The sequence below is a fragment of the Ictidomys tridecemlineatus genome, chromosome 10 (genome assembly GCF_052094955.1).
Source record: "Ictidomys tridecemlineatus isolate mIctTri1 chromosome 10, mIctTri1.hap1, whole genome shotgun sequence".
NCBI lineage: Eukaryota > Metazoa > Chordata > Mammalia > Rodentia > Sciuridae > Ictidomys > Ictidomys tridecemlineatus.
The window spans coordinates 71,324,699-71,349,794 of record NC_135486.1 but is presented as its reverse complement, the minus strand read 5'-3'; the positions used below and the strand labels follow the sequence as shown (position 1 = coordinate 71,349,794).

At 46.7% G+C, this 25,096-nt stretch overlaps 1 protein-coding gene across 11 annotated transcripts in view; it reads right to left on the bottom strand.

Moving 5' to 3' along the window:
* Positions 1-25,096, bottom strand: part of Pfkfb3 (6-phosphofructo-2-kinase/fructose-2,6-biphosphatase 3) — an 86,844-nt gene that overhangs the window by 16,039 nt on the left and 45,709 nt on the right. For 3 of the 11 annotated variants that reach the window (XM_021723046.3, XM_013356379.4, XM_078023178.1), the window contains exons 1-6: positions 10,200-10,624; positions 2,848-2,973; positions 1,831-1,927; positions 1,093-1,159; positions 534-608; positions 160-216 (exon numbers count right to left, since the gene is read on the bottom strand). In XM_021723046.3, coding sequence (XP_021578721.1) covers positions 160-216; positions 534-608; positions 1,093-1,159; positions 1,831-1,927; positions 2,848-2,973; positions 10,200-10,275 — 498 coding nt within the window. In that variant the 5' untranslated portion in view covers positions 10,276-10,624. The other 8 variants (XM_040277892.2, XM_040277897.2, XM_005320300.5 and 5 more) reach the window with 7 other exon arrangements.

The following is a 25,096-nucleotide window of genomic DNA, read 5'->3' as shown; positions in this document are numbered from 1 at the left end:
GAGCCAGCCAGGACAGCAAGCTCCTGAGGTACACATCCCGGTGTCCTTCTGCCCCTGCCCCATGTCTACCTCACAACCTGGGCTCCTACTTTTCTAAGATTACAAATGTCCTTGCAGTCAGTGTGGCTGCAAGTGCATGGGGCTTCCTGATGGTCTTACCATGATGTTGGAGGCCACAACTGTAGGGTCATCACACACGGACTCAATGAAAAACGCCTGGTAGAAGTGAGGCAGATATATTAACACAACGAACATCACAAAGGGCCAATTCCAACGTCACTACTACCTACGAGAAGCAAGGACGACTGTCCCAAAGACATAAAACAATCACCTGCCTGCAGTGGATCCCTCCCCTCCCCCACAGAGGAGCACCTCCCCAACCTGAGCCTGGCCTCAGGAAGGCTTTATCTATAGACAGCAAAACTCAGGTGGCAGGAGGCAAAGGACCCAGCAGGGATCAGGGAAGGAGCTGGGCTCTGAGGTGTCCTCCTCTTCCCAGAGCTTATTGGGACAAAGTGAGAAGTTTGGCTCACCTTGAAGTCATTTTCTTTGGCAAAATGCAGGATCATGTGTCTTCTCTCTCGAGTAGTGTTGGTGGCATCAAACACCTGATAGAGAAAAGTGAGGAAGAAGAATCTGAGTTTGACAATATTTACCAACAATAAGCCTAAAAATGTGCTTCAGGAGAGTCTGTCCTGCAGGGAACAGGGATACGCTCCCAGTGGCCCTTCCCTCTCTCACAGCTGCAGCTATCAGGGACAGGAGGGGAGGAGTGGGAAAAGCAAACAAACCAGCAGGGACATGAAGTGAGAGGGTGGACACAGAGGGACACTGGCTATAGTGCTGGCAGCAACCCAGACCCTGCCATGAAGGTATCCAGCTGCCCAGAAAGGGGCAGGAGACAGAAGAGCAGGGCCGCATCTCAGGCCATCCCCAGACCACCTTCCTGAATCACCTGCTTCTCTTAACCCTCAGGGCCAGAGGCTCTTGGTTCTCTATTATCCCCACGAGGGCTCTCAGCACCACTCTGGCCAGTGAGGACACCACCCTGCTGGGGACAAGAGACCACGCCGCTGTATTCCCCAGACTTACTGCAATTTGTCCCCCTTCCTTTGTCAGGTAGCTTTTGACATCTCTCAAGGCAGCCAAGGCACACTGCCTGCAACACAGAAGAGAAGCCGCACTTCAGCGCAGGTCATGCATGGGGAAGCCCGAGCACCCCCACTCGCCCAATACGAGAACCTGCCCTTCAAGTTCTATGCTGCCAGGTGCCCGCCAGGCCTCTCTGGGCCTAGAGGCTTCCAGTCGGAGGCCCAGTGTAGACAGTTAAAGGCGCCCTTGGGAGATGGTGCTCACTCCTGGCTACACACTGGAATCTCTCCCGGGGGAGCTACTAAAATGACACCAGAGCCCACCCACAGATCCTCACCAGGCTGGCCTGGGTGGAGCCCTGCATCGGCATGAGAATCTTTACAAGCTCCCCTGCTGAGTCTAAAGGTGCAGCCACCTGCTGAACACCAGCGCCCAAGGGCTTCAGGAGGCCTCGGGCTTAACAAGAAATCCTTTGCAAACACAAACAGACGATTTCCAAAGAAAAGGACTTTGTTCACTCTCAGGATGTGGCTGCTGTTGTTGGTCTGTCCCACATCGGCTCCCTCAGGACATCTGGGAACTGATCAAACTAGTCTCAGAGACGCCGAGAGGCTTACCCTAACACTGGACGGAGTTGAAGACCACCAGTGCACTGCAGGCCTGCTCTCCCTCCCTCTTAGAGAATCTGGCTTGGACACTGAGCAAACCAACACCCCGAACAAACAGCCCGCATCTTACTTTCGCACTTTCATGGCTTCCTCATTGTCGGGGCGGAAGAAGTTGTAAGAGCTGTACTGCTTCACGGCCTCACGGCGGTACTCACCCACATTGAACACTAGACAGAGAGACAAGGACAGCCCTGGATGACCCAGCAAGAGGCAGAGGCCCACAGCCAACTGCAAACACATCTCATCCAAAAGTGAAAACCAACTCCCCACCAACACACACCAGTGACTACAACGACATCCAGCATGGAAGCCAGAGGGTGGACCTCCCAGTCCCAGGTCATCACCCACTGCCTAGAGGCAAGCAGCTCTGTTTCCCAGAACAAATTACAGTACCCACTGCCACTGGCTCTACCTGAGGCATCTTACGTGGCCAGCCTCCAGTCAATCATGACATGGTGGAAGAGGGGATGGCCACAGGTCTAGCAAAAATAGGAATAATGATTTCTGCCTTTGGTCCCCAAGTGAGTGGGCATCATAATGGTGCCAAGGGGATAGTTAAGGGGCAGTAGGTACGTTGCTCAGTGGTAGAGTGCACAAAGCCCTGGGTTCAAGCCCCAGAACCAAAAGAAAAATTGACTGGGCATAACAGGAGACAACAAATATAAAACACTGTCCCTCATCCTCAAGATATTTCTCATTTAGTTGGGAAGACCAGACAGAGATTCATAAAAGTATCACTGACAGCATGAAAGTATGGAGCACTGGAGGTCAGAGGAATGTCCAACTATGGGCCACACTAATTTCATGAAAGATGCACACAGAATGACATGGCCAGAGACAGCTTCGTGGAGGAGTTTCGATGAGACAAAATCTAAAGGATAAGGAGGGGCGGTTGACTCAGTATGGTGGGGACACAGCTGGGATGGGACTGGGATCAGACTCCAAGCCCCAGAACAGGCCACTCCTGCCCCTGCTCACAGGCAGGAGTTACTGGAGGTGAAGGTCAAGTTTTTTTTACAGCTGAGGGGGGTCTGGCTTGCAAGGCTGCAGCACTCAACAGAACAGCCTAGCTGGGGACCCCACTGACCTTTTGTTGGGACACCAATCCAGTTGAGGTAGCGAGTCAACTTCTTGGAGATGTAAGTTTTGCCTCGGGCAGGGAGGCCCACCATGACAATCACCGTCGGGGAGTTGGTCAGCTTCGGCCCACAAGCTGGAAAGAGAAGTCAAGAGATGGGTCACAGGTCAGTTGACACAAGTTCATGAACAGAGTCCGATGCCCAACAACAAATTTAGAAGAATGACACTGAATTACATAATTTACTCCCGGTTCCAAAGCCCCTAGACCAACAAGCCAGCAGACCAGGGCCCTGTGGTGGCCAAAGCCCCAGTGAGGCCTTGAGCTCAGTCTCCCTTTCAGTTACAAAGGTGGCAAAAATAGTACCAGTCCCAAATTCTCAATCTGACAGGAAAGGGTCTTGACCCAGCCAGGGATCCCAGTTACCAACAGCAGGGTGGAACAGCGTTCCTGGGGGGTGTGAGGAAGGGACCCTAGCCCAGGGAGGGGAAAGTCAGCAGTGGGGAGAGGCCCTTTACAACCAGTGTGCAAATTAGGGGGCAGGTAGCAAAGGGACAAGATAGGTGGTCCAGTGAGCCAAAAGACAGAGAGAAGCCAATTGTCAACTTTCTAACCTCCTCATAGGAAGTCCAGGAAGGATTTCTTTAAAAAAAAAAAAAAAAAAAATCGAACAGCCAATTTCTAAAAGTCAGAGCTTATCAAATGAAAGTAGGTCAGGGACCCAGAATGCTGATTTCCCTTCTGGCCCCCCGCGGCTGAGTGACTGTCCCATATGCCTCAGAGTCTCGACAAGACAGAACACAGGGAAGGAGGTTTTCATAAAGCAGCTAAAAGAAGCCTATTCTAGAAACTGAAGGTCTAGGACCATCATCTTGCCCCTGAGACTCCTGGAATTCCTGTATCCCAGTGACAAGCCAGCTCCCAAAAGCCAAAGGCCACCTGCCAACTCCAGCCCAGCTGTCCTTATCCCTTCCTGGCACAGGCCCATGACCTGCAGAAGGAGCTATGAAAGCCCTACATCCAGCCCAGGCGGTCATTAGAATTGGACAGAAGCCCAGACTCCAGGGGAAGCCTAAGATGGAAGGTAGCTGGGTGGGAAGGAAGGAATGCCAAGCCCTGAGGACAGGCCCAAGTGGGACACCCAACACAATCACAACCGAGGTCACCTTGAACACACCACAGAGGGACTCCAGGATGTGCCCCTGGGCCTGGGCTGGGTTGAGGTGGAGTGCCTGAGTGGCAGGCAGGCAGGTGCTTTGCTTCCCATTCCTACTCATTAATATTCAGGATCTGAGTTAGGAGGACCAAGTAGGGCCATCACAGCCTCCCAGAGGCTCAGAAGCCACTGAAGGCCTGTGGTCACATTCCCTCAGTTTCCAGAGGCCCTAGAACAAACAGATTCCTAGAAAACAGATGCTTATCGCTGACAAGGTGAGTCCCATAGGTGATAAGCACTTGAGCTGTGCAAACACCAAGGGGCCACATAGCTATCCCCAGAGAGAGGGCAGCCTCCCTAAGATCCAGGGGGGCATAGGACACACCCCAACCCCAACCCCAATAATACGGGCAGCTGCAGTTAACAAATCACAGAGGGGCTACAGCTGACCTCTTCTCACCTATGCCCTGAAACAATATCCATCCACTGATCCCTCCCCGAGACCAGCACCCATCCCCATCAGGTGACCCCACAGGCCACCACCCAAGAGCATCCAGACATGCACGGAGACACACAGCTGTGCACACATGGAATATCTCTCTTGGAATCAGGCCAAGGAAGCAGGGGCAGAAGCTGACTGATTTATCAACTCGGGGATTATGTCTATCCACTAATCGCAGGAACAAATCTCCTCTGGCAGTAGACTATCTGGGAGGCAGAAAACAAACAAAAAAAAACGATCACCACAGTAGTCAATGCCTTTAGGCAAAAGGTCAGGTTGAATTTCAAATCCAAAGAAACCATCACTCTCTCCTTGACAAGGTGGAAGCCATTCTTCCCATTGGGTGGGCTTCTTGCCTGAGATTCAAAGGGGGCTGCAGCTTCCCTCCACCCAAAGTCCCCTGATCTCAGCCAAAGGAGGGAACCACATGTCCTTTCAACTAAATCTCTGGCTACTATTCTTCATCCCCCCCCCCCCCGCACCCCATTACCCTTTTTTAAACTCAAAGTACATCTCAAGTTCCTGCATGAGTTTATAATCTCCTATCCCTGCCGGAATCCCCTTAGACCCTCAGTCTCGTCTCTTCTGTATGGTCCCTTTTTACCATCTATCCTGACACCTGTGTCACTGCCCTCCCTGGATCCCTGCCTTTTCTTCTCCTATAGCACAAAGGATGAGGCATAACGAGTACTGACTTTAACACAAGATTTTATAAGGTATACTAGTCTTTTTCACTTCATTTTGTATAAATGCATAACATTCTAAATTTTTGACAGTCTTTGAAGCTGGGCGTCATGGGGCACACCTATAACCCCAGCAGCTTGTGGGGGCTAAGGCAGGAGGATCATGAGTTCAAAGCCAGCCTCAGCAATTTAGCAAGGCGCTAAGCAATTCAGTGAGACCCTGTCGCTAAATTTTAAAAAGTGCTACAGATGTGGCTCAGTGGTTGAGTGCTCCTGAGTTCAATCCCTGGTACCCACCCCCCCAAAAAAAGTATGAGAGAATACACATGTTCACTATGTAATGGAGAAGGAAGCCCTTGTCTAAAGACCACTGATTACAGCCTGGGAGACTCAGGCTAAAAGTATTGCTGATGGTGAAGGCCACGGTCCCTGAGTAAGAATTCACAGAAAATCACCAAGTCTCAAGAATGAACCTCCACCCTATATGTTCACAAGACACATGCTCTGGATGCTTGGGCAGGAAGATGTGTGGAAGAACCTGGGTCAATGTCACCAAGTGGTGGGTACCACTGAGCGAAGCCCTGAGTATACAATAGCTGGCCATACTATTCTGTTAGTTCACAGCACAAGCTGGCTACCTGTGCCCTGTAAACTTACACTGGACTTCAAATGAAAGCGAGAGGGCTAGCAAGTCAGCATGCATCTGCAGTGACAGTGACTGGGGAAATACACTATGAAAAAAGTCGTCAGACGGGCAGATCCCCCACCTAGACAGTGCTTGTCTCGAAAATGACTAGGGTGAAAGGCTGCAGCCCTGAGCCCCAATCCAGCTCTCCTCCTGAAGCCCTTCTGGACTGCTGCAGCTTCATGAAAACTCCTCGGATGTCCAACCTTATCTTATCTGTCCTACATCACTCCCTGGATGAAGTGAATAGCCTCTCTGTGAACATGCAACATGTGGACAAAAGCAGACACTGGACAGCTGCCCTCAACTGCCCTCCTGACACTAGACTCACCATTACAAAATAGATGGTTGGCAAGACCCTCTGCCGTGTCTCCCTCCCCTCCCTTGAACTTACTTCTACTCGGAGGCTCTGCAAAATGTTAACCTTAACAATAAAAAGATGCTAAGTCATCTGTTCTTAGGTGAGACACTTCAATTAACAAGTTCAAGGGGAAGAAATGTAAGGGACTGTTTATGAGAGCTATGAACCAAGAAGGGACCCATTTCCCTCAAGCATGTAAGGAAACTGAGATTGTGTTCATTAACAGGGACCACCTTGACCTACCCTTAAGCAAGGGTAGCATCAAGTTGTGCAAAAAGACCTGCTTTGACCTTGCAATACACAACCACCCTAAGAAGTTGTTTCTGGAAAAACAAACCGAACCCAGCTGGCTCTTGGGAGACCAGAATGTCAGCACAGAGAAGCATGCTGTCTACTGAACAGCAGCAGAATGCAGCTAACAGACACCTCTTTCAAAACCTCTTCTGGACTGTTTAATGGCATTGGCATACATGAATTACTTTGCATATGTATTTTAACCAATGTCAACCTAATCTTAAACCTTCACAGCCCCATATGATCTTAGGCAGTGGCAATAGGTATTTTATAGTGACTCTTCAGCAACCTTAGGAGGCAATACAATAGCAGAATGGGAAACACAGAGGACATGAAGTCAATAAACAGTTTGAAGCCTGGCCTCCCCACTTCCTTGGATAAGTTCCTGTCTCAGTGTCTCCACCTCCTTTTCTGTACAATGGAGGGATGCTCCATAGACACTATTGTAAGAATGAACTGCAGCATAATTCACATGAATTGCTCACTTCAGTGTCCTCTGAACCTATGGGCCATTATGGCTATCTGAATGACAAACGGCTCAGTTTAGGTCTTTCCCTCTCAGAATCCTTCACCTACTCCTTCCCAAATGAGTGACTCTCCTAAGTGGTTAAGCCTAAGTAGTTTTTAAAAATTAAGTTAACTGGGTTCTGACTGGGGCAATTCTGAACTTGGTTTGAGGCTCCAGTATGGATTTTTTTTTTTTTTTCCAAATCTCACCCAAATGATTTTAATGGGCAGCCTCAGCTGAGAATCACTGCAGGGGTCACTTGAGGACAAGGCACGGATTTCTCTGGAATACTGACCCATCTTCCCTAAGTTACAATGCCATCAACAGGAATAACTTCTAGAAGAAAATTTATCACATCCCCCTATCTTCACTGCAGTCAATCCTCTGCAGCCTGTTCTAAATCCTAAGCAAAGATAAACTGGCTTTGTCTCATGCACGCATATTTTAGGAAAAAAAGATGTGGTCTTTATACCTACTGTTTAAGGCACTGCACTGACCAGTGATAATACCCTCTAAGCTCCAATGAAATGACAACTTATCTAATGCCTAAGTGCTAGATCTTAACTCAGGACCACAGCACTGAGAGGGACAGATATCTTCACCCCCAATTAAGTAGACAGAATGTAACTTACCTTACCGACAAGGAAACAGGTTCTAAGTGACTAATAAACCATCTAGATCAGAAGGGAGGTGCTCAATTCTTAGTGATGATAAACTAAAAAGGAGACCCTTGCTAACCAAGAACTTACTTCTAATCAATTCAGCTGATTCACAAATTCGGCAAGTCTTCATTTGCATTTGATGGAAGCTGTGAATTTTGCAAAGTTCTTACCACAGTTAGTGGGACAACAGGGCACCGAATTCAGATGCTTCAGGGGCAGTAATATCACTCATCTTGGGCTCATCCATCTGGGGCTTTTTGCTGTTGTACTGTTCTTTGTACCTGAACAGAAACATTCCCTGTGTCCTTTTTTTAATATATATTTTTTTAGTTTTAGGTGGACCCAATATCCCATTTTACATTTATGTGGTGCTGAGGATCAAACCCAGTGGCTCGTGCATATGAGACCAGCACTCTACCACTGAGCCACAACTCCAGCCTCTGTCCTCCATTAGTAATAAACCTCAGAGGGATCTGCTGCAGACCTCCAAGGAGGTCTGATGAAGATGATGAAGATGGTAACAGGTTTAGGAGAAAGAAATCCCACCCAGTGTTCCAAATGCTACTAGAGAAGAAGTGTTCACCTTCCCCCAGTCCAGTAAAAGACAAATATAACTATATAAACTAGGAAAGACACCACTTCTTGAAATAAGGATATGTAATAAATACCCAGGCTGCAGATATTTTTGTAAGAAGGAATGTGTTGGAGACTCCACCCCAGAGCCACACACAAGGATTCCAGGAGCGGGCGGGACACGGACAAGCATCTTAATCCATCTGCTTTGGCAGACACACCTCCCCCTCAAGCTCTGAATGGTTCTGACAATGATTCTTCTTCTTGGGCAGATCTCTCATCTGCGTGAGATACGTGCAGGCTCAGGGAGACTAATGGATTGAATTCTGAAGCCTGAAAAATGTCTTCCTGCATGCTGCCAGTCTGTCATAATCACCACTGCACTAATGCCAACCAACCTCAGTGTCCACTCAGAAACACAGGATGTTCCTCTCAGACCCAAACCATTCAGGGAGTGTGTGTGCATACATACACACCATCACCTGGACTTACATGGATACAGGAAAACAACTCATATATTGTGTGGCCGATTGCAGGTTATTAAGTACTCTACAGATGACACTGTATTCAAAAGTTCAAAAGGGACAAGACTTGTTTCTGCATCTGACCCTGGGCAAATCTCCCTGGGGGTATTTTTATAGAAAGACAATCAAGACCTCACCCAGCCCCAGATTAGTAAACAAGCCTCAGATTATCTGAAAAGGCTGAGAAAAGAGAGAAGCCTGCCAGTCCCTCCTGGCTACCCTGCCCAGGAAGAGAGCAGGATAGCTCTTCCCTGCAAACCCACAAGCCAACAGAAAGGACCTGCTGGCTGGGCCAGCGCCACCCACTGGGAGCAGGTCTCGGGCTGAGAAGTCGTGACTCAGACCCAGCAAACCTCCAAGTGAGCTGTCACTGTCAGCGGTGGCCATCCTGAGAAACGTGGCAACCTGGAACTAAGGTGCCCTCAGATGACCGCAAGCCACCAGAATTTTGCACCTGGATCCCACCCTTGCCTCTCAGGCTACCGACCTGGGCTAAGTAAAACGCCCAGCACGTAGCTCGTCCTTCTGCACTTGTTGGGCTTTTCTGAACGACTTACCTGAAAGGGCAGCACCGCCTTAGAGCCATTTCAACTACCATTCAGCCGCCCAAGAGACGACTCTCTGCAGCTATAGATGGAGCCCAAGGGAACCTCCAAATCGTTTACCCAGGGCGTCTGGCGCGGCAAGGAGGCGAACTGCCAGCAAATTCCGAGCTCGGAAATTTGCTGTGTGTGTGTGCACTTGTGAAACGCCACCAACCGCGCAGCCACCAACCCAGGGACCCTTCCCAAACCCAGAGCAAAAGGCTTGGTTCCGGATGGCTGTCGCCCCCAGCCTGGGCGTTCCTGAAGTCGTGGAAAGTGCAGAGGGATGGAAATACAGAGACAGAGGAGTGGGGGACAGGAATCGAGAACGAAGAGAAAACATAAATTTATGGTGAGGGCAAAGAAAGAGGAGACAGAAAGAGCAATGTGCAGGTGACAGAGAAGACAAATGCATGGCAAGGGGAGAGAGGAGATGGAAATGCAGAGAACGGAGGAAGGTAGGGAGACGGGGAACCCGAGGGTGCCCGGAGGAGAGGAGCGAAGGAGCGGCGGGCCACGCCCCGGCGGCAGTCAGCCGCTGGTGCCGGCACGGAGTGCCCGGACCGACCTCCCCGGAGTCCCCTAGGCGCACGCTTTCCGCCGCCTCAGCTCTCGCAGCCGGGTCCCGGGCACGCTCGCCGTTTCCGGGACCACAGCGCCCCCGCCGTCCATCCACGGAGGCGCAGCCTGCCGCCGCCCCCGCCCCGCCGACCGCGCCCGCACGAGCGCGCTTCCAGCAGAAGAGCACCGGCACAAAGCGGCCGCACACAATGGCCTGGCCCTGCGCGCGGCGCAAACTGCAGCGTGGCCCCCGCGCAGCCGCACTCACATCTGGGCAACGAGGGCCGGTGGTCGACGGGTACCCATATCTTCTGCACCCGGCTCTGTGTCAGTTCCAAGGGCATCTTCGCAGCTGCACTCGGCGGCCCGCCACCCCGGGAGGAGATTCCGACGTGGGGAGAAGGACGGCCGCCGACCCCGGGAACAAAGGAAAGTAGGGGTGCGTGCGCCGGCGCGCGGTCGGGCGCTCGCTGTGCTGCTTTGGGAAACGTGCTTTGTGCTAAGTCCTGGACGCTAGCCCGTAGGGGGATCGGCGGAATCTGCGAGGAGCGCAGAGCTGTGGCTGCCAGCACGGCCGGCTTGTCTGCTCTGGAAAGCCCCGGGATGCTCGGGCGCAATGACAGCCGCGATCCCGCCGCACAGCACGCCCGCTTGCCTGCTCTCCAGCTTTACCAGGATGCCACACGCAGCGCCCGGCCTTTTAAAGTATCCGGGCCGGCAGCACAGCTCACGTCAGCTCTGGGCGGGCCGCATTCTTTGCGTCCCAGCCCCCTTTCACGTGGGAAGAAGATAGGCGAGCCAGGAGGCGGCCTGCTAGCGCCCCCTGCGGGCGGGCAGCAGCAGCACGCCCTGCTCCTGCTATCTAGTCCCAGGTCCTAAGAGAACGCGGAGCCCTGGCTTGCTCTTCACCCTTGTTAGACCTTTCTCTGGTTACCCCTTAAGAAGACCTGAATAATTCCGAATAATTTCTGGTCCCTAACCTGAATTGTGCTGGGAGAAGAGCAACGTGGTGCGCTGTCTAGTGCGATGTCAACCCCTGCAGCCCAGACCTCTGAGCTTTCTCCGTGTAGTAAATAAAATTGGGACTTCATTCCCACCTGAAATCCATTACCAGACTATAAACTCCTGAGTAACTATTAAGCGGCAACACCTTGGTAGTGCAAACTCAAATTGTATGTTGTTTTCCCTGCACACACTACAGCCTTCCCTCGCCACATTTTGATATGTCCGAGCCATGCTTTATCGGTCCTCACGGTTTGCATCGGCTCGTGATAAATGACAGCCTTGTAGTCAGATCTGAGGCTGTTCGGTGAAGGTCTGGAGAACTCAGGATGAGGACCACCGCCCTAGCAGGGGCACAACATGAATGGCTTTAGCAAGCGAAGTCTCGGCATAGAAGCGTAGCCCTGCCTTGCGGAGGGGTGCACACTTTGCGCAGAGGCTGGGCTGTGATTGGAGGGAAGGAGACGGCGCTCGCTGAAACCCACAGTGCAGTGGAAAAGTCTGCGCAGAGGCTGCCACACGTCGCTCACGTCCTGCATGCTCGTCTGGGAGGGCGTCCGCTCCCTGGCGGCGGGCACAGCTGCTCCCGCCCCACTCTCCAGCCCCGCCCGGGCCTCCGCCCTCTCCAGCATCCGGGTCGCCCGGAGGGGCCCTGAGCGCCCAGGCACCTACCTGGCCCGTGTCCCCGGGGTCTCTGGGTTCCGACCCCGACTCCCTCACCCCACCCTGGCGCGCCGCCCTCCCCCGAGCCCCAGCTCCCCACATAACTTTGCTGACTGTCTGATTTCCGTGCTCGGCAGCTGTTCAGAAACCTGATGCATTGCATTTGTACTTGTTTTTCTGCAGTGGGAGCAAATGCCAGAGGTGACACCCTAGAATTCCCACGTGAGAAGAGATCCCCACACCACTCCCAAAATAAGAGTGGGCTGACCCAAAGGGGAAAACAAGTCAGCGTGTACCAGCACCACAAGGAAGCATTCCAAGCATTAGGATTTGCAGGAGTCAGTGAGGGAGTCAGACTGCCCAAGGCAGCACCCTGCACCTGCTGGCCTGCTGCTTGCCCACTAAGATTTTGCACACTTATAGGCCAGGTAAGCAGACCAGGTGGCATTCTTCCCCCCCTCCAAGATTTTGAACACAATATTGGTTTCAGCTCAGGGGAGTCAAGGGTGGGGATCTGTGCCAGAGGAGGCACATCTTTAATCTCTTGACCTAGATAACAGCATCTGACCAGGGTTGGCAATCAGGCAACTAGACAGTTGACATCCTCAGAGGTCCCAGTGCAGACAGGGCACTTTCCCTGCCTGTGTGTCAATAAAGCTGTGGACCTCCAGAAAAAAGACTGGTTCTTGCCCAGTCACCTCCTGCACCAGCTATGCAGCAAGCAAACAGAAGTCAATTTAATCCCCCTGCTGCTTAGGATAGGTAAATGCAATCAGAGTGCATGAGGGACAAGGACAAATTCACACTTGAGAGAGTTTTTAATGGCCAGCTTGAAATGCTGGAAGCCTTTACAGGCCTGACTAAATGACAGCCCAGGGAGATAAAACTACTTCACTACCAAATTGCTTAGAAGTAACCCAACTGTAACTATATTCCAAGTACTTGCTGTTTTGAGTTTGCTGGTGTAGAGAGCCTCCTAACTCTTTTACCTAGTTCTGCTAATGGCTCCCTATCTTCTCAAACATGGCCTTCAAGAGCTCCACCAACTCCCAAGTCCCCAAACTGGAAAGATACAATGAGTGCAGCCTGTCAGAAAAGGGTGCCAAGATTGTAACCATTTCTTTAGTACATGATATTTTTACAGCCAGAACAACTCCAAGGGCTTGGGCAGACAGGATTTCTTTTTGATTCTGGGTCACAGCCCTCTACCTTATTTAAGCCATGAGGTCTTCAAGTCCATCTAGACAAAATCCCATGCTTCATGTGAAGGAGTAAAAGGAGGTTTGGCGATTAGAGAGGTCAGGGAAGCAGGTCAAAGATTAAGGAAGAAAGCCAGTCAGGAACAGTGTTTGTTTGGGGAGTAGGTATCTTCTACTTGACACAGACAGCAGACTGGGAGACTCATTCATTGAAGATCCACCCTAACCCAGGTTGCTGAGAGGAATCCTCAAGCAGGGGAAGATCCGACAGTGATCTCACCCAGAACAATTAAGATGTTTGGAAGCAAAGAGCAGAGAAAGACCGTCATTGTGTAGACAAGACATTAGCAGGGCAATTACTTAAAACGTTACCAAGTGCTTGGTGGAGTGCTTGCAGAGCAGAATTCACTGAGCCAGTTCCACTCTTAGAGAAAGGACATGGAAGTAGTTTTCCTCCGTGACTTTTACTCCTAGTTTGCTCTGCTGGCCGGTGTCATCTAACCCTTACCAGCACTCCAAGCCACGACTATCACGACAGCAGTAAGTGACATCATTTGCATGATCCTGCACCAACTAGTTAGATTTAATCGATTAAACCATGCCAGTGCCTTACCTCCTCCCCAGGGAGAGAAAGAGGGTAACAAGCTGTGGCAGGCTGTGAGCAATCAGAAGTTGCTAATTAGACACAAAGTGTCATTATTCTCTCCTCTAAAAAATCCCATGGATGAGAGAGTAAATTTGAGATACCACATAAACAGCAAAACCAAACCCTTCTATCACCATCCATCCGAAGAGGGGGAGGGGTTTTTTAAATAAAATATTTGTAACTTACATGAATGGGAATAGAGACTCAAGACCACCCATACAATGTCACACATTCAATTCAAAAAACAATTCATGAGGGGCTGGAGATGTGGCTCAAGTGCTCACCTAGCTAGCATGCATGAGGCACTGGGTTCGATTCTCAGCACCACATAAAAACAAAATAAAGATATTGTATCCACCTAAAACTAAAAAATAAATATTTTTTAAAAAACAAAAGCAATTCATGAACTCCTAGCAACTTTATTCATATATGCCAAAACATGGAAGCAATCAAGATATCCTTTGTTAGATGAGTGAACAAACTGTGGTACATCCAGACAATGGAGTATGACTCAGTGCTAAGAAGAAATGAGCCATCAAGCCACTAAAAGATGTAAAGAAGCCTTAAATGCATATCACTAAATGAAAAAAAAAAGCCAAACTGAAAAAGCTACTGACTGTAAGATTCCAACTATAGATGCTGTAGTAAGGAGGGGCAGAGATGTTTATTGATCTGGTAGTGAACCTAAAATGGCTCTAAAAGTCACATCTATTTTAAAAAGGAAAGAATCCATTCTTTTTCTACACAGGTCATTACTTTTTTCTCCAACCAAGTAGACTTCACTATCTCATTGAGATGTAAAGAGGGTCCACTGTGGCCAAAGCCTTGCTCTGGGTCAATCAACTCAAATTGTGCGAACCACATCCCACCAAACCCAAGTTTCCATTTCCTTCTTCTTAGTGCATGTTACTCCACCTGGTATGGTCTTTGCCTTTTTTTAATGACACTCCTGAGCTTGGGATCATGCTCCTGAAACTGCCTTAGTGTTTCATATCTAGCATCACCCTACCCTGCTGCTTCAAGAGGATATTAGGGTCTGGATAAGGCTCCTTACCCAACATCAAGACATAAGAGTATTTTTGTTAAAAAAGTATTATATTGTGAGTTCAAAAATCGTCATGCTTTTTTAAAATCAGATGTCCTATGATCTAGTTAGCAGTGTAATACCAACATCAGTTGACTGGTTTTCATATTTTACTACAGTTACATAATATGTCAACATTGGAGGAAGCTGGGTGAAAGGTTCATGGGACTCTTACTTTGCAACTTCTTTAAAGTCTATAGTTGTTTTAAAACAAAAAGGTAACTTTTTAAAAAATATTTAAAGCAGTGATATCTCTGTTTGCTCAAATTCTGGAGGGGGGTATATAGATTGTGTAGATTTGGGCATTGAGGGGGAAAGACTTGGCAGAAAAATGGTCAAGAACTCCATACTGATCTGCATGTGTTGACAACACCATTGTTTCTTACAAATGACACACACATGTACACATGGAATTTGCATGAATCCTGCACCTATGGAAAAAGAGAATAAAGCTTTGGCTATGTTTTAATGAGGACGGGTTCTATTTCTCAACTTTGCATAGATCTTTAGGAAAATATCAGTGGGTTTGTGTCCTGTCCCCAGTGGACAAGCTTAAGACAGAAAGAAATAGTCAAAGAATTCTGTAGAGGATTCTGAGAAGTTTATGCTAAGCCTCTTTCCCTGGGGTGAAAAGTGTCTCAAAAATAGTTGACTACTGCAGGTAGCTAGCAATTACTAGACATTCAAGCTGTAGCTGTGTCTCAGAACCTGCAAGGAAGAAATGACAGAGGAATCTCAGTTACCACGTGGATCCAGCCAAAAGAAAGTGATCACAGAGACATCATCCTGGTATTAAACCGAGCTTCACAGGGACTGTTACCAAGAAAGAGTTCCTATGCCCAAGAGCTTATAGCTGAAGAATAAAGGGAGAAAGGTCCATGGATCAGGCTGGGAACTCAGAGAGGAAGAGGTAAGAATGCAGGTGAAAGGGAAGTCCATACCGGATGTTAAGTTCCCTTAACTGGAGGCAGATTACCTGGGAATTTCACATGCATCTCATTGTTCTTCAGTTTTTTTCCTCACTGAGTCTGAAGGCACATGGAACCCAAAGTCAAGATCTCTCATTTCTGCATGCAAAAAGTATTCACTAAGCATCAGCTGGACCAGGGCGATCAAGTCAAGCAAGTTATGTGCCTTCTCTGAATTAAGAATTCGCTTTTGAATGTCAGTGTCTCCTCAACACATACAGACACACACATACACACACGCCCCGCCCCTACCTTTCCTCCTTGAGTTGAAACTGAGACTCAGAAATATTAAATAAATATCCTGTAGTCACATAGCCGTTGGGCTGAGGAATAAAAAACAAAATCTTCAGCTAGTTTGGTATTCTTTTGTGTTTGTCCCAATTCAATCACTTTGCAACTAGAATGCTCAATATTTCCTTCCCAATGATAAGGCTAATAACAAAAGTCTGGATCCAAGAGTTTTAGGTGACAGTCTGTTATATATGGATATGAGGTGTCTTCCCAAAGCTCATGAGTGAAACAATGTCGCAAAGGTTTAGAGGAGAAATGATTGGGTTATGAGAGCTTTAACCCAATCAGTGAATTAATCCCCTGATGGGATTATCTGGGTAGTGGCTGAAGGTGGGTAGGGTGTGGCTGGAGAAGGTGGATCACAGTCTCTCTGCTGTCTGATCTGGGTGTGAACCACTTCCCTCCACCACACTCTTCTACCATGGTGTTCTGCTTTACCTCAAGTTCTGAGAATGGAGCCGGCTGTCTATGGACTGAAACCTCGGAAACTGTGAGCTCCCCAATAAACTTTTCTCTAAGATTGTTCTTGTCAGGTCTTTTAGTCACAGCAGTAAAAAAGCGGATTAAAATAATCTCTGAGTTATCTAGTATTCACTTATAATGTACAAATAAGAATCATCTTAAGAAACTATATATGATACAATGAATCTCACTAATAGGTATAATTATAAGACACCAATAAAAAAGAAACAATCACATAGATTAATAATTTAAAATTTCCAAATAATGTTTCAATGGGAAGTGTTCTCACATGAAAGTTCGACCCAGCCTCTCAGAGAGACTCATGCACCTGTATGCTTTAGCAGTCACACCTGGAGAGCGTGGTGTAGATGTGGTGTAGAAATAGCACATACTTTGCAAGTATACTAAGGTCGATTTAATAAGAAATGACAGTTTTATAAAAAGAAATGGCATTAATGTTAATGATGAATCACCATTAAAACAGAAAAAAAAATGTGGAGGCAGCCTTGGTCTTCTTGTATATAGCAATCACCACTTAAACACAGAGGATATGCTCCAAGACCCCCAGTGGATGTGTGAAACTTCAGATACTGCCAGACTGTATATAGACTGTATTTTTTCTATACATACACACCTATGAGAAGGTCTAATTTACAATTTGGGCACAGTAAGAGGTTAACAGTAATAACTAATAATGAAAAAGAACAATTTTAAAAACATACTATAGTGAAAAGTATCTAACACTCATGAATTATTTATTTCTGGAATTTTCCCTTTACAATTCTCAGGTAACTAAAACTGAGGAAATTGAAGACATGAATCAGGAGGGGCTATTGTATTTCTCAGAGAGTTTAAGATGCTCTAATTTTCTAGGTGCAGTGGTGCTCCCCTTGTAATCCCAGCAATTTGGGAGGCTGAGGCAAGAGGATCACAAGTTCAAGACCAGCCTCAGCAACTTAGCAAACTTAAGCAACTTTGTGGGACTCTGTCTCAAAATAAAAAAAAGAGTTTAGTGGTAGGGTGTCTCTAGGTTTAATTGCTAGTACCAAGGAAGGAAGGAAGGAAGGAAGGAAGGAAGAGTTTGGGATGTGGCTCAGTAGTAGAGATCTCCTGGGTTCAATCCCCAGGACCAAAAAAGAAAAAGAAGAGATCAAAAGAGGAAAACACACATACACACATACACACACACACACACACACACACACACACACACACACACATATATATACTCCTTTCCTCTTGCCATGTGACATTTTGTGCTGTCTCACTAGGTGCAGCCCCTTGACCTTAGACAAGAACCATGAGCCAAATAAACCTCTCTTCTTATAAAGCTACCAAGCTTCAGCTATTTCATCAAAGTAACAGAAAACAGCTTAATACTTTGATTCTCATAACCAGTTTGATTTGGAACTCAGTTTCCCTGAGCTGAACTGTATCTGTGTGTACTGTCAAAATCCAACTTCTAAACAGGAAAACCTGAGGGCCAGATGTTGGACCAAAATGACCTCAGGCAGGTATGACCAGCTACCCAGGGAGGCATGACTGAGGGTCCAGCCAGCTCTCTGTCGACCCGTAATCTTGATTTTCAATAGAAGGATATCTTAGAAAACAATTGGCTTTGTTTCTTGACAGAAAAGTTTTTCAGCAGCAATATTCTGTAGACCCATAGATAACACCAAGAGAAATTGAAATAAAATCAAGAAATGTGGTAAGACCATATAAACTGATAGGACAGCTCAGGGTAAAGACCTGTTCTAGGGTAGATTAAGCCATGTTGGCCACAATTAATTGCTAGACCATACTCTTATGTCTCCTGTCTGAGGTCTCTCAAATCATGGATGGAAAATAAGAAAGAGTAGAAAACTATCTTTTCCATAAGAAAAATGCTCTATGACCTTCACCAGGTGAAAAGTTTTCTAAGGCATCAGTAGATAAATTGTATATGGGTCGGTAGAAGGGGGACCAGTTGACGTTTCCTGGCATCACTGTTTTGATAGTTTAGGTTGTTTATTCACTGGTAAGACAAACTATCTCTCAGCCATCAGTCATGGTGGATACAGAGGGCAGACAGATGCTTAAGGTGGGATGTAGCCAACTGGACAGCCATAATGCCCAAGAGCCTCCAACCCCCCAGAATTTCAGCTCTGTTTGTAGACAGCACTAATGGATAGAAAGACATTGATCTTCCTCAAATCTCCATGCTTCATTCTCCCTCTGCACCTGGAAAAAGAATACACCAATGGCCAGGAACAATGGCGCTGGCCTGTAATCCCAGTGGCTCTGGAGGCTAAGGTAGGAGGATCACAAATTCAAAGCCAGCTCCAGTAATTTAGCAACCCTATGCAACTCAGTGAGACTCAATCTCTAAATTGGAAAAAAAAAAAAAAGGCTGAGGATGTAGCTTAATGGTTAAGCACCCCTAGTACAAAAAAAAAAAAAAACCACCTTGAAAAACAAAATATACCTATGCCCCTTCCAACAGCAGATGCTCATCTCAAGTATCTGTAAGCAGCATTGCATTCCCATGTGCTCTGCATGTTAAGGAGCACACCTTGACTTTAGGATGGTGGAAAGACTTCTCTCACAGCAGATGGCAAAGAGACTGTGCTGTTCACTAAAGAGTGAATTTGCTTCATGGTGTTGAAAGAGTTGGGATCTAGGGAGAGATCAATGTTGAAAAACACCATTAGACCTACAGGAAATGCCAAAATGAGCCAAGGACCCAAAATACTATAACAAAAAGCAGTTCTAGGGACTGTGGCTGTGGTTGTGGCTCAGTGGTAGAGTGCTTTCCTGGCATGCACAAGGCCCTAGATTCACACCTCAGCAACACACACACACACACACACATACACAAGCAATTCTGGTAGAGTAGGGCATGGTCAAGCAAGCCTGTAATCCTAGATATTTGGGAGGCTGAGACAGAGGATCATAAGTTCAAGGTCAGCCTGGGCAACTTAGAACATGTCTCAAAATAAAATTTTAAAAAAGGCGGTGGCTGATGATATAGCCCAGTGGCAGAGCACTTGCCTAGAATGTGCCAAAACCCTGGGTTAAATTTTCAGTGCCAGATGAAAAAAAAGCAATTATAGGTTAAACAATCAACCATTATGATCTGAGTTTAATGCAGCTCCCAGCTTTGTCCAGAAGGAATGGGAGAACAGGGAAGAAACTGTGGTGTGGGGTTGGGGATATGGCCCGGGGGTCTGGAGCCCCAACCCTGGCCCTGACCTGTCTGGACCTGGTCTGGACCTTTGTTCTCCTATCTGCTGATGAGGCATCCAGATGGTCTTTAAGCATCTCCTCCACTCCTCAGATGGCAAAGATCAATGACTCCCATTGTTCTCCATGAAATAAAATAAAAAACTAGTATTTGTAAACTGTCCATGTCCATCCCAGGTGGGTGACTCATGTCTGAGTGAATTTCTTCCATTCTTGAGAGCTCTGCAATTTGGTTTCCACCTCTTGGCTTCCTCAGCAGATCAATGACATCCCCCCAACACATAGGTGTTTGCACACTTGCACATGCATGTGAGCGCGCGCACACACACACACACACACACCACATGAGGCTGACAGGAAGAGTCCAGAGATTGCTAAACTGGGGAGAAGAGAAACTGGAATCAGACCGTCCCTTCTGCTGAGTGCGGAAAAGTGTGCCCTGATGACGCACAAAGAAGCCACATTGAGAAAGCAGGGGACAGGCGCGGGTGTAGCAAGAGCTGACTGAGCTGGTGGCTGCCGACATAGGCAGCGGAGCAACTTGGGGCTGGTAGACCAGAGTCGGCTTTCCCTGCTCTGCGCCCCTGTCTTCCTTCTTTCTCCCAGTGGAAAACATCCTAAAAATAGAGCCAAATCGAGCTGAAAAAAAAGAGCAGTTTTGGAAAGTAACACTGACTAACTGTTGGATGACTTCAACCAGCTGAGCTCTGTCCAGGCACAGCGTTCAAACCACAGAAAAAGACCATCTGTGATGGCACTGGGGAGAAGGACCCTGTGCAGTTCTGGGTGACTCCTTTTAGGGGAATGTCAACACACTCCTCCCGAGGAAGGCAACCAGCTAAAAAGACACCATCCTGTGAAGAACAGCTGAACAACCAGGACGTGAGATAAAGAACAAGACTGTGAGATAAAATGACTGAGAGATAAAATGACGGCTGCTTACAAATACATGGGCAGTTAGTCGTTTTGCATTATGTTGCCCCATAAGCAGAAATCAGACGCTGGTTCAAAGGTACAAGGACATGTTGTGTTAGGCAGCTTTCTGTTACTGTGCCAAGATCAGTAGGCCCAGTTGCTCTCGCGGTGGTGGCAAGGCAGGACATCATGGCATCACTGTGTGGTGGAGGAAGCTACTTAGCTCATGGCTGCTGGGAAGTAAAAGAAAGAGAAGCCTAGGTCCCAATATCCCTTCAAGGGCATGCCCCCCCCCCCCCCCCCCCCCGCAATGACCTATCTTCCTCCCACGAGGCTCCACCTCCCAGATTCCATTACCTTCCAAGAGCACCACAGGCTGGGGACCAATCCTTCAATACATGGGATTTGGGGGGACATCCCAGATCCAAACCCTAGCAGAAGCTTTCCTGTATAATGGATAACGACAGGCCAGAGAAATAGCGAGCACCTGCTGTATCATGAATTGAAGCCAGATGCTGGTCTATCCAAACCCTCTAGAAGGTGCCCACACAGCTGGAATCAAACTAGCTGGCTTCTACAGAGCCCTGCAAATGAAGGATCCTGTGATTTTGGTCGTGGGGTGCTGAACCCCCATCCCAGCTCTACCTCTCACCTACTCTGTGACTTTCACAAGACACTTGCCTGCACGTCAGATTTAGAACATCTCAGGGCTCTTCTTGGAGTTAAAGTCTTTGGGCCTGTAACTGCAATGTTGTGGAAATCAGGTATAAAACTGCTGATCTGGCATTTAGCCGTATAATTTACCAACTCTGGTAGCAAGAAGGGTCCAGAAGACACTGGGTGAGACATTCCTTTGACAAGCCCCTCAGAATGCAATGGCTCTTGAGCCATCCCTGCTGGAAGGACTCCAAAGTGTCACATGGGGTTCACACTCCAACTAGAGACAGTTCTATTTTATTTTCTAATTTTTATTCAATGAATGCTTGGATTTCTTCTCCAGCAGTACTGAGGACTGAACCCAGGGGAGCTCTACTACTGACCTATATTTCCAAGCCTCATTTTTAAAATTTAGAGATAGGGTCTTGCTAAATTACTGAGGCTGGGCTCAGCCTCCCCAGACACCGGGGTTACAGGCATACCCCACCACGCCTAATAATGAATGAATTTTTAATACATGTTTCTTTAAGCCTTTTCCCTATAGCTGCCTTGGGTCTTTGGCCATTTAGAGTTTGCAACTGATTTAATATGAGTTATTTAGTGTGTACCTAGAATTGGTCACTGTTTAAAAGTACGGTGCATAGGAAAAACTGATGCTAAAATACAAGTTAATGAGATGATGAGGAAGATGTGTCAAAAAATGACAAGAGCCTACTTCCCACCAGCCAAATCTGATACAATGAAATAATGATAGTAAAAAATTATAACCCACAAATAAGAACCCACAAATCCATTCAAATGTAAATCAAACTAATGAAGAAGGGAAAGCTTCTTTATCGGAGCACCAATAAACAAATGAAGAAGGAAGGCTGGGCTTTGTAAGTCGCCATTTGGAAATCACCATAGGAATTATTGTTTCACACAAGAATCATAAAGTGGGTAGAAGTTTGATTTTTAAAAATCCCAGAATACTTGCAGAGTCTCAAAGTGGTCTCCTCGCAAAACACTTACTAATCATAAAGGGGAAAATAGCAGCCCCACAGCAGAGAAGCACGCTAGATGCCATCCTTGAGTAAGTGATCAATTAACCTCACCAACCTAAGAAGGGAACACCATGCCTTCTGGCATGCCTGTCGAACTCACAGCCCATGAATCTAATCATAAAGAAGTTACAGGCAGCCAGGTGTGGTGGCATACACCTGTAATCCCAGCGGCTCGGGAGGCTGAGGCAGGAGGATTGAGTTCAAAGCTAGCCTCAACAACAGTGAGGTGCTAAGCAACTCAGTGAGACCTTGTCTCCAAATAAAATACAAAATAGGGCTGTGGATGTGGCTCAGTGGTTGAGTGCCCCTGAGTTCAATAACCAGAACCTCCCTCCCCCAAAAAAGAAGTTATAGGCAGATACAAATTGATATTCTAAGGAACAAGTGGTCTGAATCCTAAGAGATATTTGCACACATATGTTCAGCATTATTCACAATAACAAAGAGGAGGAAACAGCCACGCGTCCACAGGCACAGGCAAAGGCAAAATATAGAATGCACAGAAAACGGAATAGTATTCACCTTTCAAAAGAATGGAAATTTGGCACATGCTACAACATCAATGAACCTAAAAGGCATTATGCTAAGTGAAATTAGCCAGTCACAAAATGGACAAATACTCTATGATTTCTATGTTTATGAGATAGTTAGATTAGTCAGATTCATAGAGAAAAAAAAGAGTGGTGTTTGTCAGGGTGGGAGGAGGAAATGAGGAATTGTTTAATGGGAAAAATTTTAGTTTTGCAAGAAGGAAAATTCTGGAGGTCTGTTGCACAATAATGTGAAGATACTTAGCCCAACTGAATTGCGCACTTAAAAATGGTCAAGATGGTACATTTTGTGCTACAAGTTTTACCACACTTTAATTTTTAATTATTTTTTTTAAATGTATATACTCTTCAAAAAAACCAAGAACGTGAGAGGCAGGAAAGAGGAAAGGCTGTTCTAGATGAAGGAAACAGAAGTGGCATGACAACTCGCCCAAACTTGAGAGCCTGGATAAAATCCTGAGTCGGTCAAAATGCTGTTCTCTTTCTATAAATAAGAATATCAGCAGGAAATTGGTGAGACAGAAAGTCTGCTTATTAGATAATATTACAGTATCAATACTGCTTTTCTGATTTTGATCATACAACTGTCCTTGTTTTTATTTAAAGCAGAAGAAATCATGTCTGCACCCAGCTCTCAAACAGTTCCAAAGAGCAATTGTATTTCTCTCTGTACACATACCCCCACACACATCTTCTGTATCTCTTTCTCTGAGATAAGACAGAGATATATAGGTGGGTGGGTGGGTGGGTGGATGGATAGAAAGAAAGAAAGGAAGGAAGGAAGGAAGGAAGGAAGGAAGGAAGGAAGGAAGGAAGGAAAGAAAGAAAGAAAGAAAGAAAGAAAGAAAGAAAGAAAGAAAGAAAGAAAGAAAGAAAGAAAGGAAGAAAGAAAAAGAGGGAAGGAAATAATGAAGAAGCTAATGCAGTCAAATGTCAACATTTGCAGAATCTGGGTTAAGGCTATCCAGGAACCTTTTGCACTATTTTTGCAATTTTTTATTAAGCCTGAAATTATTACAAAACGCAAAGTCAAAACTCAAGAATGTTAAAGTTCACACAGAGCATCAAAGCTTAATAATTGTGCACATTCACCTCAAAAATCTCTCCCTCAGATTTGGCAAAAGTGCATACATTTAGTCAAAATTCTTTTTTTTATTTTTAATATTTATTTACTTATTTTTTTTTATTTTTTATCTTTTTTTAGTTTTCAGCAGACACAACATCTTTGTTTGTATGTGGTGCTGAGGATCGAACCCGGGCCGCACGCATGCCAGGTGAGCACGCTACTGCTTGAGCCACATCCCCAGCTCTAGTCAAAATTCTTATGGATTTTGAATAAACAAGGAATTGAGGTAACTCTGATCATTCAATAGCCCATGTTGAAAAATAACGACAAGTACACTTAATTCGATTTTCCATTTACTTGAAAGATCTTCCATACAGCTGGGTGCAGGGACACATGCCTGTAATCCCCACAGCTCTGGAGGCTGAGGCAGAAGGATATAGAGAGTTCAAAGTCAGTCTCAGCAACTTAGTGAGGCCCTAAGCAACTTAGCAAGACCCTGTGTCAAAATAAAAAATAAAAAGGACTGGGGATGTGGCTCAGTGGTTAGCCACCCCTAGGTTTAATCCCTGGTACCAAACAAAAACAAAAACCTGCCACATGTGAAACCATCATTTGTAGTGTAGAGAAGCATCCTAAGACATCTCATCTTTACTACATATTACATAGCAGAATATAAACTATATAGTCCATGCAACACTACTTAAATACCAAGAAACTGCTGGAGGTGGGGCAGACAGAAGAGCCCTGACCTTTTCACTTTGAAGATGACTTTTCAGAAATCCACATAACACTTCCACATTTCTGTCCCTGATCAGATTTAGCCATGGAGTCACCTCTTGCTGGGAAATGGAGGCAAATGTGGCCTCTGAGCCGGGCCAACTGCCCAGGATGCTACTATTAAGGAAGATGGCAGAATGAGTTTCAGGTTATGCTAGCTGTCACTGCTATAATGTCCTTTTTCCACAGTACAATTCTTTTTTTTTTTTTTTTTTGAGAGAGAGAGAGAGAATTTTTTTATATTTATTTTTTAGTTTTCGGTGGACACAACATCTTTATTTTATTTTTCTCTGGTGCTGAGGATCGAACCCAGCACCTGGCACATGCCAGGCGAGCGTGCTACTGCTTGAGCCACATCCCCAGCCCCTACACAGCACAATTTTAACAAACACTCTTCTTTTTCTTTTCTTTTTGCAATGCTGGGGATTGAACCCAGGGACAGACACTCTACCACTCAGCTACATCCCCAACCCTTTTTGTTTTATTTTGAGACAGGGTCTCCCTAATTTGCCCACCCTAGCCTAGAACTTGAGATCCTCCTGCCTCGGCCTCTGGAGTTACTAGGATTGCAGGTCTGCACCACCATGCTCAGCTACAATACCTTCTTGAATTCACCTGT